This window comes from Corvus hawaiiensis, chromosome 20 (genome assembly GCF_020740725.1).
Source record: "Corvus hawaiiensis isolate bCorHaw1 chromosome 20, bCorHaw1.pri.cur, whole genome shotgun sequence".
Classification (NCBI taxonomy): Eukaryota; Metazoa; Chordata; class Aves; order Passeriformes; family Corvidae; genus Corvus; species Corvus hawaiiensis.
This window is the reverse complement of record NC_063232.1, coordinates 11,123,348-11,138,511: the sequence shown is the minus strand read 5'-3', so window position 1 is coordinate 11,138,511 and position 15,164 is coordinate 11,123,348. Positions and strand designations below refer to the sequence as shown.

Below are 15,164 nucleotides of genomic sequence, written 5' to 3'. Positions count from 1 at the left end.
AGGTGTCCCTGTCCATGGCAGGGATTTGGAACTGGATTATCTTTTAAGGACTCTCCAACTCAAGCCATTCCAGGATCCTGGAATATTACCAAGAGAAAAATGACTGTGTGCATGGGAAATAGATAAAATGGTTATGCTGCTTAAATATGTGATGGTCTGTGTATATATAAATACATAATTAAATTCAAAGAAATTAAAAATTATCTGTCATAATCTTTTTACCTGACACATAGCCAGAAGGAGCAGTAGTCCGAAACAAATGGAGCTTGAAGTCAAAGCCTAAAAATCTCTAAGAAGGCTCTGATTTGAAAATTCCCTCCAAAACTGGGAATGTTGATGAAAACTCAAACTTTTTTTTTTTTTTAGTGTTGTGTGTGAGCAATGTTTAGGGCATAGTCTCTAAACTGGGGTTGCTGTGAAACACACTTGCACCTTGTGCACATACTGTGTCCTTAGGCTGAGAAAGCAGCATTGGAAAACCCTGTGGGTTGGGAGTTTTGCTTTGAGGTCATCTTAGCTCATATTTTTCTCTTAAGCCCATTAGCTCACCTGTCTTGTTCAGGTTCAGTCTTCACCAATATTTCCATGCAGGTTGGTAAGGAGAAAATGTTGCCTGTAAAAGTTGTGAAAATACATCCCCTGGAGAAAGTTGACGAAGAGGCCTCGGAAAAGAAGTCTGAGGAAGCCTGTGATTCTCCGTCCAGTGACAAGGAGAACTCCAGCCAGGCAGCCCAGGACAACCAGAAGGAAGCTATGCTGAAGGAGGATGACAACAGGAGGGACAGTATGAGTAAGTAGTGAGCAGCTTGGCAGTAGGTAGCACCTGGCAGTGAGTATTGGAGTTTATGTGCATGTTGGGGCTGGGCTGTGAATGTTTAAACAGTCTTGTGTGGTAAAAATCCAGAAGTTGTCCTTGTTAGTGGTGAATTTTTGGGGCATCACTGCTGTTGGCTTTCAGCTGTTCTTGCCTGTTCTAAAGCAGAAAATGTGCTGTCATTCTAAGGTGTAATACCAAAAGCAGTGCATGAAATGTGTAAACTTCTAAAGTATAGCAAGTGTATTTTAAAAAAAATGAGGGGAACAGCAAAGGTTCATTCAGAATTACAAAGTTCTGCTGCAATGTTCATCCTCAGAGGAAGCCTCCCTAGTTCTAAAGTGTGTTTTTTGGAGTCAGAGACAAGCTCTAATTCTCTTTGTCCCCAGTAGTTACAAAAAATAAGAGACTTATTTTCATTTTTAGTTTATTCTCTTTCCAGTTTTCATATGGCAAGACAAAATATTTTTTTTTGGTAAGAGTTCAAAATAAAGCATCATTTGAAACCTTGTTCCCCTTTCACATGTTCCTCCTTGCTGCAGAGCTAAGTAGTGGTGTCCAAGGCTTTTCTTGACTCTGAGAAGATGTTGTTGAAAGAAAAAAAAAAACCACCAAGCAAACACTATAAGCTTGTCCTGTGCAACTTCTTAAAATGGAATTATAAGATTCTTTAAAACAGATTACAAAAAGTGTTTTCAAACAAACCAACCCCAATCCCACGATATAGTTCTAACCTGGAGAGCTTTATTTTAAAGTCTCATAAATGAATAAACTGTTGGCATTTGTAAATAGTGACTCCAGCATATGGGAAAGTGTGTGTAATCTCCTCTGATGTGGGGAAGAGGAAACTTGGAAAATAGCCCAGCAAGCAAATAGCAAAGTCAGGAGTAGAAAAGAGGTTCTACTAAGGTCTAGTACTGAGCTTAATAATTCAGCTCTTTCTGATGGGTACTGGGAAAAGTTATGAGCTGTTCTGATTTCATTGCAGTGCTCTGTATAATCAGGAAGCAAAAGAAAGGTGTTTCAGAAACAATCTGGCCTTATACACATCATTTTTGAAGCAGCGGTTGTGCTTGGAGAGGGGCTAATGATGCTTTATTTATTTATACATGTATTTTTTATTGAGTGGTGGTTATCTCAAGATGCCGCATAAGAGGCATGGGAAGTACCTTTTACTTAAAAATGCTCAGTGACCAAATTTACAGCAGCAGTTTTAGATCTGGGTGTTTGAAAAAGATTTACCACGATCCTTTGTGCATTGGTGTGCGGTATTCCAGCAGCTGTGGGCATTGCCAGTGCAGCACTCCATGATTGGGTACTGCGGGAATGAGGGTTCCTGCTCCTGTTTCAGTCTCTGACTCAGTTGGTTCTGGCCCGTGTGTAGTCAGCTCTGTAAGCTGGGACTGTTCTGCTCTTTCTGGAAAAGATGAACCTCAACATTTTCCAGCTCAAGATGCTGGCAGAGTCATAACCTAAGCAGTAAACACTCATTCTTTTAACTCTTCTACTTATACATATGCTGTTACTAAAACTATATTTTATTGCTAATGCTTTTATATTCTGGGTTATAAGAGAACATAGGCTCACAGTAACATCACTGAAACGAATTATTCCAGAGTGCGCTAATATAGTTACATAGCATTTCTTACAGTTACACAGCAGACTACAGAAGTAGGAAATGCTGGCTTGCTGACTTGCATCCACAGAGGCTGGGGGTTCCCAGCCACACTGACCTGGACTTTTTCTCTCTAATAATGTTCACACGTGGCCACGTGATGTGGGTTGAAGTCACTACACTAGAGTGAGTAACTGAAAGCAGTAACAAGCTCTGTATAACCGTGATGTAAGAGCTGTGTGTGCCTGTGTGCACACGAGGGGGCAGAGCAAACCTTGGCAGTTCTGTTAATACTTGTGTCAAACCTGCTGGTTTTGTTGGAGGAGAAATGGGGCAGAGAAAGATGGTTTCAGTCTCTCTGCTTAGGAGTCTACTCTCCTTCAGAAGCTGAAAAAAAGGCTTTATACCAGCTCTGTTGCATCATTTGTGCAGTCCGAAGTGACTTTATATTTTTAGTTGCTTAGGGAATGAACTCTGGATAATCTGCAGGAGCAAGAGGAAAGGCTAGATTGTCCTGAAAATTGATGGTGAACTGAAGGCAGGTTCTGTAGCTTGAGCTGGACTTGAAACCAGTACTGCTCTGGAAAATCCGAAATAAAGTCAATTCAGGAGACAACACAATATAGATGCTTTAGAAACACAGAATCAACTGTGTTGGAAGGGGCCTTAAAGACCCTCTCATTCCAACCCCCTGCCATGGACAGGGACACCTTTCAGTAGACCATTTTCCTAGGAGCTCCATTCGCCTGGCTTTGAACGCTTCCAGGGGTAAACGTATGTTTTATTACAATACAAGGCACCAACAAATTGAGTTGGCTTTTTAAAATTAACTTTAGGATGGAATGGATAGTAATTTCTTCTTCCTCACCCAAATATCCACGTGGTGTTTGATGGAATTCCATATAGTCATCCCTATTTGTGGAATCTAGAAAGTAAATCACAAAAGAAGAGGTCTTGGGTTTATACCATGTTAGCTGTAATGGTGCTGGAGCTTCAGTGCTCTATTATGTGATGCTGAGATCTATATATTTAAGTTTTATTTAGGTTTAACATCTGTAGAGGAATTCCTTGTGGAGCGGGGGCATAGGATACCCCAGGAGAGCTTGGGCATCCCAGGGCTGTTGCAGAAGTACCCCTGACGGGGCCTCAGGCTGAAGATAGGCTTGCAAGGCACCTGCTAGCCAGCAGCCTTGAACAGCCTTGGGAAGAGGTATACACTGGTCAGCTCCCCCGCTGCTTAGAGGCTTTCTCATGGGAAAGAGGCGTGAATTTTGCAAAGTATAACTTGGTGAAGGTAAACAATAAAACTGGAGCACGATGCTCAAATCGTATCGGTGTTCGTGTCGTGAGTCCGGCTGGCTCTCCTGCACCTGGGACACCCCCCCTGCTAAAAACATCTGCTTCTATTCTCTGTATATTTAGTAGATAATTACTCTTATCCCTCATCCTCGCTGTATTGTTTTCTTTGAATCCTAGGAAGAAATTCTTCCCTTGGAGAGTGGTGAGGCTCTGGCACAGGTTGCCCAGAGAAGCTGTGGCTGCCCCATCCCTGGAAGTGTTAAGGCCAGGTTGGACAGGGCTTGGAGTGCACTGGTCTAGTGGAAGGTGTCTCTGGTCTAGTGAAGGGGGGTGGAGTGAGATGAGCTTTAAGGTCCCTTCCAACTCAAACTATTCCATGATTCTATGGTAGCCACAAACGTAAAACATTTGGAGATTGCTTTCTTCTTAAGACAAAATTGAGTCAGCGATTCCTGACATGGAATTATTTCAAAGAAGGCATGGCAGAGGCAGCCTGGGCTGTTGGCAGGAGTTCCCTAACCAGGTTTACTGGTTGGTTTATGGAACCTGTCTCCCCTTCATAAATCTTACAGATATTTTCTACCTTTGCACAGGTGGTTGCAGCTTACTGTCTGCAGAGAGATGAGTTTAAATGAAGATGGTCCTTTGTACTCCCTGAAGACAGGTGTTACCTCCTTAGTTCAGAGCTGGTCAGGGCCTCCATTTCCAGCCTGTATCTTCCAGCTATTTCTAAAACCCAGTTTGGGTTATTTTCCTAATGTTCTAGTTCAACCAAACACTGTGCAGATAGCGAGAAGTAGGATGCCCAGTCCAGTGGTGGTCTGGATTTTTGAACTTTTTTTTTTTTTTTTTTTTTTACTGTAACAATAAGACAGTGTCTTGCCTTCCTTTTTCAGATGATCGAGCACGTAGGTCTCCTCGGAAGCTTCCCGCTTCATTGAAGAAGGAAGAAAGGAAGTGGGTTCCACCTAAATTCCTGCCACACAAATATGATGTCAAACTGAAAAATGAAGATAAGGTAAGTCGTCTGCTTGAGTTCTTTCTCTTACAACATGAATATGGAAGTTTAATTAATCACTGTTGGTGATTATACAGCACAATGTAGTACTTTCTTGCTGGAGTCATGGTGCTGGATGTGGGATAGTTGTCTGAGGCTGAGCAGCCTGGCTGTTTCTATCTGTAATTAGGTTTTGTGCATGGAAACACTTGGTACCATACACACTGAGTCACAGATCTTTAGTGTGGTTGCTGTTAAGTGCCTCGCCTCTGGTCATGCAGTTAATGAGACCAGTGAAATCATGAGTGGCAGTTGTTGCTCTTGTCCTAACCAAGCTGCTCTGAGCTGGAGGTGGCAGTGCTTTGGGAAGCTCTGGGTAGCTGCAGCACTGCTCTATACTTTTTGTCTGCTCTTCGCTAATTTGACACGTGAGGCAGTGCTGACCTCAGTGAGTACCATGTGCAGAGCTGCTCCTCTGGTCTCAGGAAAAAAATCAAGCACAAATACGTGAAAGCTTTAAAGTCAGTAGCAAGCACAAGCTGGAGGAAGGTCAGAGATAAAACAGTGGGTTTTGGCAAAAAATCTGCATGATACACCCATGGTTTTTACTGTTTTGACTGTCTTATTCTCCTACCAATCTCTGTGTGTCTCAGTTCTGCAAGTTCTGTTCGGTTTGGGTCTTTCCAAGAGAGCTTTGAATGAGCTTAGAGTTTTTGGACATGAAGAAGTACAATGATCCTGGTTCCTTTTAGCCATATGATCTGTATTTATATGTGGGTAGAAGTTAATCATTAACAGTGTGTCTGTTATCTCCAAGATCATCAGCAACGTTCCAGCAGATAGCTTAGTCCGTACAGAGCGTCCTCCCAACAAGGAGATCCTGAGGTACTTCATCCGTCACAATGCGCTACGTGCTGGCACGTGTGAGAATGCCCCATGGGTTGTGGAGGATGAGTTAGTGAAGAAGTACTCTCTCCCCAGTAAATTCAGTGACTTCTTGCTTGACCCACATAAGGTAAGAACTCCTAAAAGTACCTGGTTTGCTTTCTCACCCGTTCCTTGGGTCTTGGCGGAGACCTCAGTGTGCTGGTTGGGTTTTAGAACCACAAAATCATTGGGGTTGGAAAAGCCCCCAAAGATCATCAAGCCTGTTACCCAGCACCACCAAGGCCACCACTAAACTGTGTCCCCAAGTGCCACTTCCACATATCTGTTAAATCCAGAGGGAAGCAGAACAGGAAAACCTACTCTTTTGAAGGTTGACCTTTTGAGAGGTGACATGGCTTGAACATCTGAAACAGTGGTCTGCTCTGAAAATTTGAGATGCAACTGCCTTTTAGTTTTTCCAGTAGTTTGCATTGCTTGTCTACAAGTAAAGATGTGATTTCCTGGTGTAACAGAAATGGGAGAGCCACAGTCCTTATGTGGTAATGTCAGGTATTGGGCACAAGAGCTGGATGCATGTGACTTCATGAGGCCTGGTTCGTGTACAGGGCTGCTTTGAGTGATGCCAGATACTACAAATTTAGTATTGAGTACGTACGCAGCAGGAATGGGTTCTTCCAGCCTTTTGTGCTAACCAGCCAAATATAATATTAACCAACTAAATGCTGTACTGTGAGATACAGGGTTTTAAAATACATCTTTTGGTGTAGAAAGCACTATTTTATTCATTTAGTAAGCTCATTTTTTCATAGACTCTGTCAAGTGTTGTTCTAAAACTAGAAGATAAATATTTGTTCAGGACAAGGGGGAATGACTTCAAACTCACACAGAGTAGGTTTAAGTTGAATATTGAGAAAAAATTCTTCCCTGTGAGGGTGGTGGGGCCCTGGCACAGGTTGCACAGAGAAGCTGTTGCTGCCCCATCTCTGGAAGTGTCCAAGGCCAGGTTGGACAGGGCTTGGAGCAACCTGGTCTAGAGTGAAAGGTGTCCCTGCCCATGGCAGAGGCTGGAACAAGATGGTCTTTATGGTGCCTTTCAACCCAGGCCATTCTCTGACTCTGATTATGATTGCAGAAGCCTATTACCCTTAATGCAATGAGCAATTTCATTAGAAAAAACATTAAAACATGGGCAAAAATAATTGATAGAAAGAGAGCTAGATAACCTTTATTTACCTTTCAATAGTAATACAAAATCATTCTTTCTTTAATTTTAGTATATGGCTCTCAACCCCTCAACCAAGAGGAAGAGCTCTCGGTCACCTGACAGAAAGCTTCCTAAGAAATCCAAAGCAGATGGGCCTTCCCTGGGACAGCCACTGAGTCCAACCCTGTGGTGCCATGTGCATTTGGAAAAATCTATAATTGGCTCTCCGCTGAAGGTGAAAAACTCTAAGAACTCAAAATGTCCCAAAGAGGAGCTGGAAGAGGTGATGAAAATTGTGTCACCTGCTAAACTTGGTTCTAACTTTCACATTCCAAAGAGGAACCGACTAGGAAAGGGCAACAACAAATCCTTGGACAAAAAGCAAAGAGGCAAAAGGGTTCTGAATGGGCAGAAGTCATCGGGGAAAGCAAAGTCTCCCAGGAAAGGCTTGAAGACCCCGAAGATGAAAATGAAACAAATGACGCTGCTGGACATGGCTAAAGGTACCACTAAGGTGTCCAGGGCTCCCAGGAATTCTGGAGGCACCCCTGGATCTTCCAGGAAACCCCAGAAACACCTGCCTCCTGCAGCGCTCCATCTCATTGCCTATTACAAAGAAAACAAAGACCGGGAAGACAAAAAAAGTGCTCTTTCCTGCATCATCTCCAAAACAGCTCGGCTGCTCTCCAGTGAGGACCGTGCCCGTCTCCCCGAGGATTTGCGGGGCTTGGTACAGAAACGCTATGAGCTCCTGGAGCACAGGAAGAGATGGGCCACCATGACTGAGGAACAGCGGAAGGAGTACATGAAGAAGAAAAGGGAAAAGCTGAAGGAGAAACTGAAGGAAAGAGCCAAGGAGCGGAAGGAGAAGGAGATGAAGGAAAAACTGGAAAAACAGAGGAGATTTGAGGACCAAGATCTGAAAGGGAAGACATTGCCTACTTTTAAACTGGTTGATACTCCAGAGGGACTTCCTAACACACTTTTTGGGGATGTGGCCATGGTGGTGGAGTTCCTGAGCTGTTACTCAGGGTTATTGATGCCAGATGCTCAGTATCCCATCACAGCAGTGTCCCTAATGGAAGCCCTTTGTGCAGAAAAGGGAGGCTTCCTGTACTTGAACAGAGTACTGGTCATTCTCTTGCAGACCCTGCTGCAGGATGAAATTGCTGAGGATTATGCTGAGCTGGGAATGAAACTTTCTGAAATCCCACTTACTCTGCATTCCGCTTCTGAGTTGGTTCGCCTGTGCCTGCGCAAGTCAGATGTGCAAGAGGAAAGTGAGGTCTCTGATAATGTAGATGAAAGTAAGGATTCAGCAGCTTTTGAGGATAATGAGGTACAGGATGAGTTTTTGGAGAAACTGGAGACATCAGAGTTCTTTGAGCTGACTCCTGAAGAGAAATTGCAGATCCTTGGAGCACTGTGTCACCGGATCCTAATGACGTACTCGGTGCAGGACCACGTAGAGGCCAAGCAGCAGGCCTCAGCTGAGCTGTGGAAAGAGCGCCTGGCTGTCCTGAAGGAGGAGAACGACAAGAAGAGGGCAGAGAAACAGAAGCGAAAAGAAATGGTGGCCAAGATCAAGGAAAACGGGAAAGAAGAGCATATGATGGGAAGAAATGAAAAGAAAAAGCACGAGATGATGAAAATAGAGCACCGGGTGGAAATCGAAGCTGATGATATGATCAGTGCTGTGAAGAGCAGGCGCCTTCTTGCCATCCAAGCCAAGAAAGAGAGGGAGCAACAAGAAATACAAATGAGAGGTAAGAAAAATTACCTGGTGAGTAGAGTGTTTGTGTGTTGTGGAATAACTTCATGGCAAAAATGACAGCCTGTTTTCAGAAGCATTTTCTGGTTTTAAGGGATTTGCTCACTGGAGATTTATAATTCAGCTGCTGCGGTTCCTACGGCAGCTTAAAATTAGTACATTTAAGAAAAAAGAATACCTACTTCTAGTTTTCTATCTGTGGGTGTCTTTTGTTCAGTACCTTTCTAACTATGGCAGGCCCACAGAGGTTGGACAACACTATCTGTTTTGGTACAGAAAACAACCAAGAATTTCTTATGTCCAAACATCATCTCGTTCTTGGGTACAGAGGAGATATTCCTGCCTAAAAGCAGTTCCTATTGCTGCTGCTGGCTCTGCTGCTGTGCCCATGGTCAGGTTGTTGCCAGCAGCCCTTCTCCCAGACCAGGATGTGGGCAGTAAATCTCAGTTTACTGTTTCTTGCTTTAAAGAATTAGTTATGGAGCTGTATAAACTGTCCACTCAAACCTCTCCAAATCATGAATTGCAACACCAGACTTTAAGTAGTGCTGTTTGAGGAGTATGGATGTAAAGAGAGAACGCTTCAGAATTACAGTTAAGGGGGTTTATTGGTTGTAAATGTGGGTACTGGGCAGACAGAAGTAGACAGTGTAGCTCATCTAGGTTGTTATTTCCCTTCTGAAACAAGTGAGGGATGAGCATCCCTCGTGAAGCCTGGCTTTTGCACCTTAGCTGGAATGTGGGAGTATCTGTTCTGGGAGACCAAGAATCACAGAATGGTTTGGGTTGGAAGGGACCTTAAAGTTGATCGCGTTCCAACCCCCCCTTCATGGACAAGGACACCTTCCACTAGACCAGGTTGCTCCAAGCCCCGTCCAGCCTGGCCTGGCACAGGTTGCCCAGAGAACCTGTGGCTGCCCCATCCCTGGAAGTGTCCAAGGCCAGGTTGGACAAGGCTTGGAGCAACCTGGTCTAGTGGAAGGCATCCCTGACCATGGCAGTAGGGTTGGAACAAGATGATCTTTAAGGTCTCTTCCACCCCAAACCATTCCGTGATTCTGTGATATGACGGTTTTTATCCAGGATTTCTTCAGCCCTGTTCGTCCTTGCACCTTGAGTTCTTCATTCTTTTTATTTATATATATATATATATATATATATTTTTTTTTTTTTTTTTTTTTTTTTTTTTAAAGAATGGTGGGCAGAAGGTAAACTGAAGAGTGTAAGGTTGTAAAGAATGTTAACTAAAATCCCTGATAAAACTATTTTTTTTTTACTCCCGTGGTCTAGTAAAATAAAAGACAATATTGATATCTGGATGCAATAAAGGAAAGCTAATGCTACTCTGTGCTGATTCCAACAGTGAGGATGGAGAAAGAAGCAGAGGAAGAAAGAATTCGGAGGCATAAAGCTGCTGCTGAGAAAACTTTCCAGGATGGAATTGCCAAAGCCAAGCTGGTGATGCGCAGGACCCCAATTGGCACTGATAGGAATCATAACAGGTGGGAAAGGAAATGACCGTGGGCTTTCATCTCTGCCCTGAGAGAGGCACTGTGTCAGATATGATCCCCCAGGAAGGGATTGATAGGGAGGGTGCATGGAATTGCGGAGGAGAGAGAAGGGGAAGGTGTTTGTGTATATGGAGTGTAGTGGCTGGTTACATGCCCGGCTTTTTGAGGCCTTCCCATGGAGGTCAGGACCAGTGGAGGTTCAGGTGCTGGCATTGGGTGCTCAGGAACCTCGTTAGCATTTTTTCTTTTTTTTTTCATGTTTGTTGCACAGGAATGCTCTTGGAATGGATTCTAAGCAAAGCTTTTCCTCTTTCTCAGCTGTGCTAATATAAAGATATGCATGCATTCAGCTTTTAGTGAGTTGAGCACACACAAGCTTCTCCCCTTGATGCAAAAAAAATGTGTGTGTATGTGTGTGTAACTAGCCAGAAAAGGAGACAAGATACCTATTAACACACATTTCTTACAGGTACTGGCTGTTTTCAGATGAGGTTCCTGGCTTGTTTATTGAGAAAGGCTGGGTACATGACAGTATAGACTACAGATTTACCCTTCCCCACCAGAAAAAGGAAGATTCGAAGAAGGACTGCAGCCCTGGAGGTATGGTCTCTTGAGGGTATTTCCTCTGCTCTATCTGATTGTTCAAATGGAGTCATGAGTGTGAAAGAACTGTCTAGTCCAAGTGTCCTCATGGGGATACTCTGATTTAAGCCTTCTTTTAACTCTAGAAGCCTGCACACAGGAGGTGCTGGTGATACTTCCCTTCTGCTGCTGCAGGTCTGGAGACTTGCCTGCAGAGTTCCACCTAAGGACTGTGGGATGTAGTCTCTCCTAGAAGTAGCGAGGTTGTTGTCAGTTGATACCATCCCTCTGGTTCACCCTGACCCTGCTGAGTTGCAGCATGTCAGACCCTTGCACAGTTAGCCTGCTGTGCTGCAGAGTGCGGATGTCCATCACAGTGCTGATACTCCACTGGTGCCAAGACTCCCAGATCAGCCTGTGGAATAGTAACAAGCAGGGCAGTCTGTTAGATATGCACAGCTTTGCTGATTGAGGTTGTTTTGGCAAACATCCCTCTTGCACTTCCTCTCAGCCTGCTCTTCACCTTTGCTGAATGTACAGGTGAGGTGCAAGGGACTTGCTGAACTTGTAGTGCTTCCTCTGTGATTTTGCCTGGCTGACGTGGAGCCTGGGTCCTGGAGCCTTGCAAGCTTGGACATGCACAAAAATCCATCTGTACAGAGGGAAACTTAACAGTTCTGTGTGGAAGTAATTCTTGGGACAGAAGACCCTGCAATAATCTGACTCAGCTGAGTTTCAGTTGCGATCATTTCTTTCTTTTGGAACGTCATATTCTGGCACTGAGTCCATCTGCAGCAGTCCTGCATGGGAGAGCTTACGGAGTTAGATCCAAGCCCTCACCTGGTAGGATCGTCTTAGACAAGGGACAGACTTGTAGAGGAATGGAACAGGGCAAATCTACAGTGAGATCCTTCATCCAGGTGTAACTTTACAGCCACCTGTGTCTTGGTGACTGATTGAGCTGGAGGTGCATCATTCCAAGCTCCTCCATGGGTATATTTTCTTACGTGAACTCTTTCAAATACTGACCAGCTGTTTTCATCTCTCAGCTGCTACCCCAGCCAATGGGCAGAATTTCAGCATGTTCGTTTGGAAACATAACAATCAAAGGCGTAAATGAGCAGAGGCTTAAATTCATGTCAGAGTGTTCATCTCATGTCTGTGATGCTCAGAAATAAAAACTCAGGCTGCTTACACCTCCTTTGGTTCTCAAAGTGCTTTGTCAGTATACAGCTAAAAAGTGAAACTAGTTTTATCTATTTGGAATGGTAGGAATGCTGCTCAGAAATCTACCTGAGCCTTGTGCATTTCTTTTGCAGAGAAGCGGAAGAGCACAGGCAGTGACGGCCGAGGGAACAAGCTGCCCCGCTCCATGCCCACCACGGACCTGCCTGCTGAGACCACCACTCCCAAGCAGGGCCAGAACTTATGGTAACACACACTTTCATGGCTGCAAAGTACTTCAAGTGTAGAGGTCAAGGAATCTAGACAGATTTCTTTTGCTAAACCCTGCTACAAACCTGTTTCTCTTTCAGTGCTGAGCAGTTGGGTTGGTTCAGCAGCTCACCAGGCCTCTGTTGCTGATATTATTACTGCCCTGCTAACAGGGCAGCCAGTCCAAGAGCCAGTGGAACCATTTTTCAACCTAATCAATCATACAAAGCCACTATAAATTTAGCTGTTAAGATCCTTCTTTAATGTATTGCTTTTTAAATATTTTATTCTTCCATGTTGACAACCTGTTACCCCTTTAATGCTTCCCAATTCCAAGCAGTGTCTTCTAAGTGAATCAAATCTACCCTTGAGCATGTTTGATTGTAACTTGCTCCAGTAATTGGCCCTACCAGCGGCCTTAAATTCTCCTGTGTTGAATGTTGCTCTGTGTCGTAAGGAATGCTCAGCAGTGTCCCCATGCTAGAAAACCCTGGCTGAGCTTTACCTGTTAGCTGCTGTGGAGCACTGTGTATTTTTTTAGATAACCCTGAGGATAACTGTCACAAACTATATGCTCCTGCAGCTCCCATCTTAGCAGTGCCCGTCCCCCAGAGTTCCACTGCTGACACACAGAGTGGGATTGCTTGGTCTTTGATAGATAGAGTTCAACTCGTCTCCAAAGAATAGTTGCCAGTCAGAACTACTTTACTAAATGTGTACCTGCTCCCCCGCCAGGAATTGTAAAAGAGGCTGAAATTGTGGGTGTCTTGATTTATCTGAGCCATCAGCATTGAGTGCTGACTCTTGGTATTGCTCTGCCGCTTCTTTGTCACGGCAGCAGGTCATAGGAGATTACAGAGTTCCTGTGCTTTCCTTCACTGCCCCATCCTCCCATGACAAATCCCCACCCTGTTACTAGTCTGGGCCTTGGCACATCTTGCCACGTGGCCAAAATTCAGGCAATTGGGCTTTCCTAGGGAATGGGTGCTGCACAGGGAGTGTGATCCACAGGGAAGTCCTCTGCTCTTCCTAACTGCCTCCTCTAACACCTGATCTTCATTGAGCAGAGATGGCAAGGTGTGTTCCAGGAGAAGGACCAATTCCATAAGGAAAACAGTACCTTAAATTTAGAGCACATATTGCTAACACTGAGGGCAGCATAGAGCCAAATTGGATGAGTTAATTAACACAGAATTCCTTCAACTTGTGACTTCAGGCTGAACTTGAAAAAGCACAGTATTTGATCTGCTCAATCAGGTTGGCAACTCCCAACAGCATTCTGAGGAAGATCGGTGTGGTGACAGAGACAGGAGTGCTGTATGGTGTAACCAGTCACAGCCTGGGAGGAGCAGCTCTTAGAACCAGGTCCTGCATGCACTCAGTGCTGAATTACATTCTGTCAGAAGAGCTGCTTTGTATGGAGTGACCATAATGGATGGTATTCTCCTTTTATAAAAGAAAGCAACAAAAAAAATTAAGAAGCTGCTTTTAAAAAAAGCTTACAGTGGCAGCCAGAAGCCCAAAACGCTTTCAAAGAGATTTGCCTTAGAGTTTCCATACTAAATGGTCAGAGCAAGTGCTGCCTCTTACCTTTGGAAAAAAAAAAAGAGTTGAGGAACTTGGAAACAAAACTGTAGCAGCAATAACAAAACATTCTGAGTGTGGTTCACATCAGGATAAGGAAGCTGTTAAAAGTAAGAAAGCCTACTTAAAACCTGTGGTGAATCTAAGTGAAAGATATAAAAAGAATGATAAAGTGAAGTACAGACTAAGGGCAAAACAATTTTCTTTTCCCCTTGGGGAACAATCCTTCTTCACAGAATCTATTGTTACAGTGTCTGTCTTAGGAGAAGAGGGAAGCTCTTTGCATGAGAGCATAATTGGCTGAGAAATACTAAATAAATTACAGAAATACTCCAGATTTGTATATTCAGCAGGGAGATGGAGAGCAATGCTAGAGGGAACTGGGGAAATCTCGTAAAGAGGTTTTCTTTGATAGAGAAAGGAGGGATCAGGAAATAAAACTGGCAAATGGCTGTTATGAAGTAGAGAGGAAAGTGCTGCAGCTGAGGTGTACAACTGGCTGCTACCAACTGCTGTGGATCTGTGAGTTGCACCTGTTCGAAGCACTAGTGGACAAATTGCTGACACAGGAGTTCACTGAGGAGTAGGAAGCGCAAAGGTAATTGTCCTGGCACACGGCAGAGTCCTCAAACCAGCAGATGCTGCAGTCTGAAGGGGTAGGTTGATGAACTGTCACTGCATACCTGCTCTGCCTTTTGGCCACTTGGACATCAGACACTGAGCCGGGGGCGAGGGGCGGGTTGGGTTTTGGCCTGGCTGTTATGCCACAGTGTCCTCAATGTCCGTCCTTTCTCGTCCCTGCTAGGAAGGACTTTTAAGTGCTGACAGTCACAGCACTTGCTGGTTTTTCATGAGGGTCTCATGCCTGTGTGCACTGTTCTGCCAGGCAGGGGCAGCAGTGCAGGTGGATCTGAGCCAGGCATGGGCCTGGAGCAGGGGCACAGAGGAAGCTTCTCAAAGGACACATAACCCCTTCTATTTGAGTGCTGTGCTGGCTGCCTCTCACTGACTGACAGAGCACCCAAAGCCATGCCTGCAGCTAAGCAATAAGGTCTCTCAGCTGAAAGGCTTTTCCTTAAGGGTCTGGAACTGCTTAGAGTTTGTTTGCTAAGTACCTGTCTGACAGCTGCCACCATCTACATGTAAGCTTCCACAGAAAGCCAAGTGACAGGCTGGGAGCTGTTATTTCAGAGGATAGCCAGGAGCTAGAACTTCCCTCTGAGGAAATCCATATTGCTATTCCTGTGTTTCCCTTTGGGGCCATTGCCATTGATCTCAAGGACTGCTCTGAGCATAAATGGTTACGGAAGAGTCTCCTCTTTGGCTGCTTTTTGCACATTGTCCTTGGACACCCTGGGGAGCCCCGAGACCACACTGAAGTCCTTGGGTATCTATATGTCCTGTTGTTTAGATACAAGGACTTGTCCAGCTGTAACTCATAATTTTGGCACATGCATAGGAAGTT

At 44.5% G+C, this 15,164-nt stretch overlaps 1 protein-coding gene across 1 annotated transcript in view; it reads left to right on the top strand.

Annotated features, from left to right (window-relative positions):
- BAZ1B (bromodomain adjacent to zinc finger domain 1B) overlaps positions 1-15,164 on the top strand; it is a 44,174-nt gene that overhangs the window by 9,226 nt on the left and 19,784 nt on the right. Inside the window, exons 4-10 of the mRNA XM_048324405.1 lie at positions 592-790; positions 4,625-4,746; positions 5,543-5,740; positions 6,888-8,583; positions 9,952-10,090; positions 10,569-10,699; positions 12,001-12,112. Coding sequence (XP_048180362.1) covers positions 592-790; positions 4,625-4,746; positions 5,543-5,740; positions 6,888-8,583; positions 9,952-10,090; positions 10,569-10,699; positions 12,001-12,112 — 2,597 coding nt within the window. The remainder of the gene's footprint in view (positions 1-591; positions 791-4,624; positions 4,747-5,542; positions 5,741-6,887; positions 8,584-9,951; positions 10,091-10,568; positions 10,700-12,000; positions 12,113-15,164) is intronic.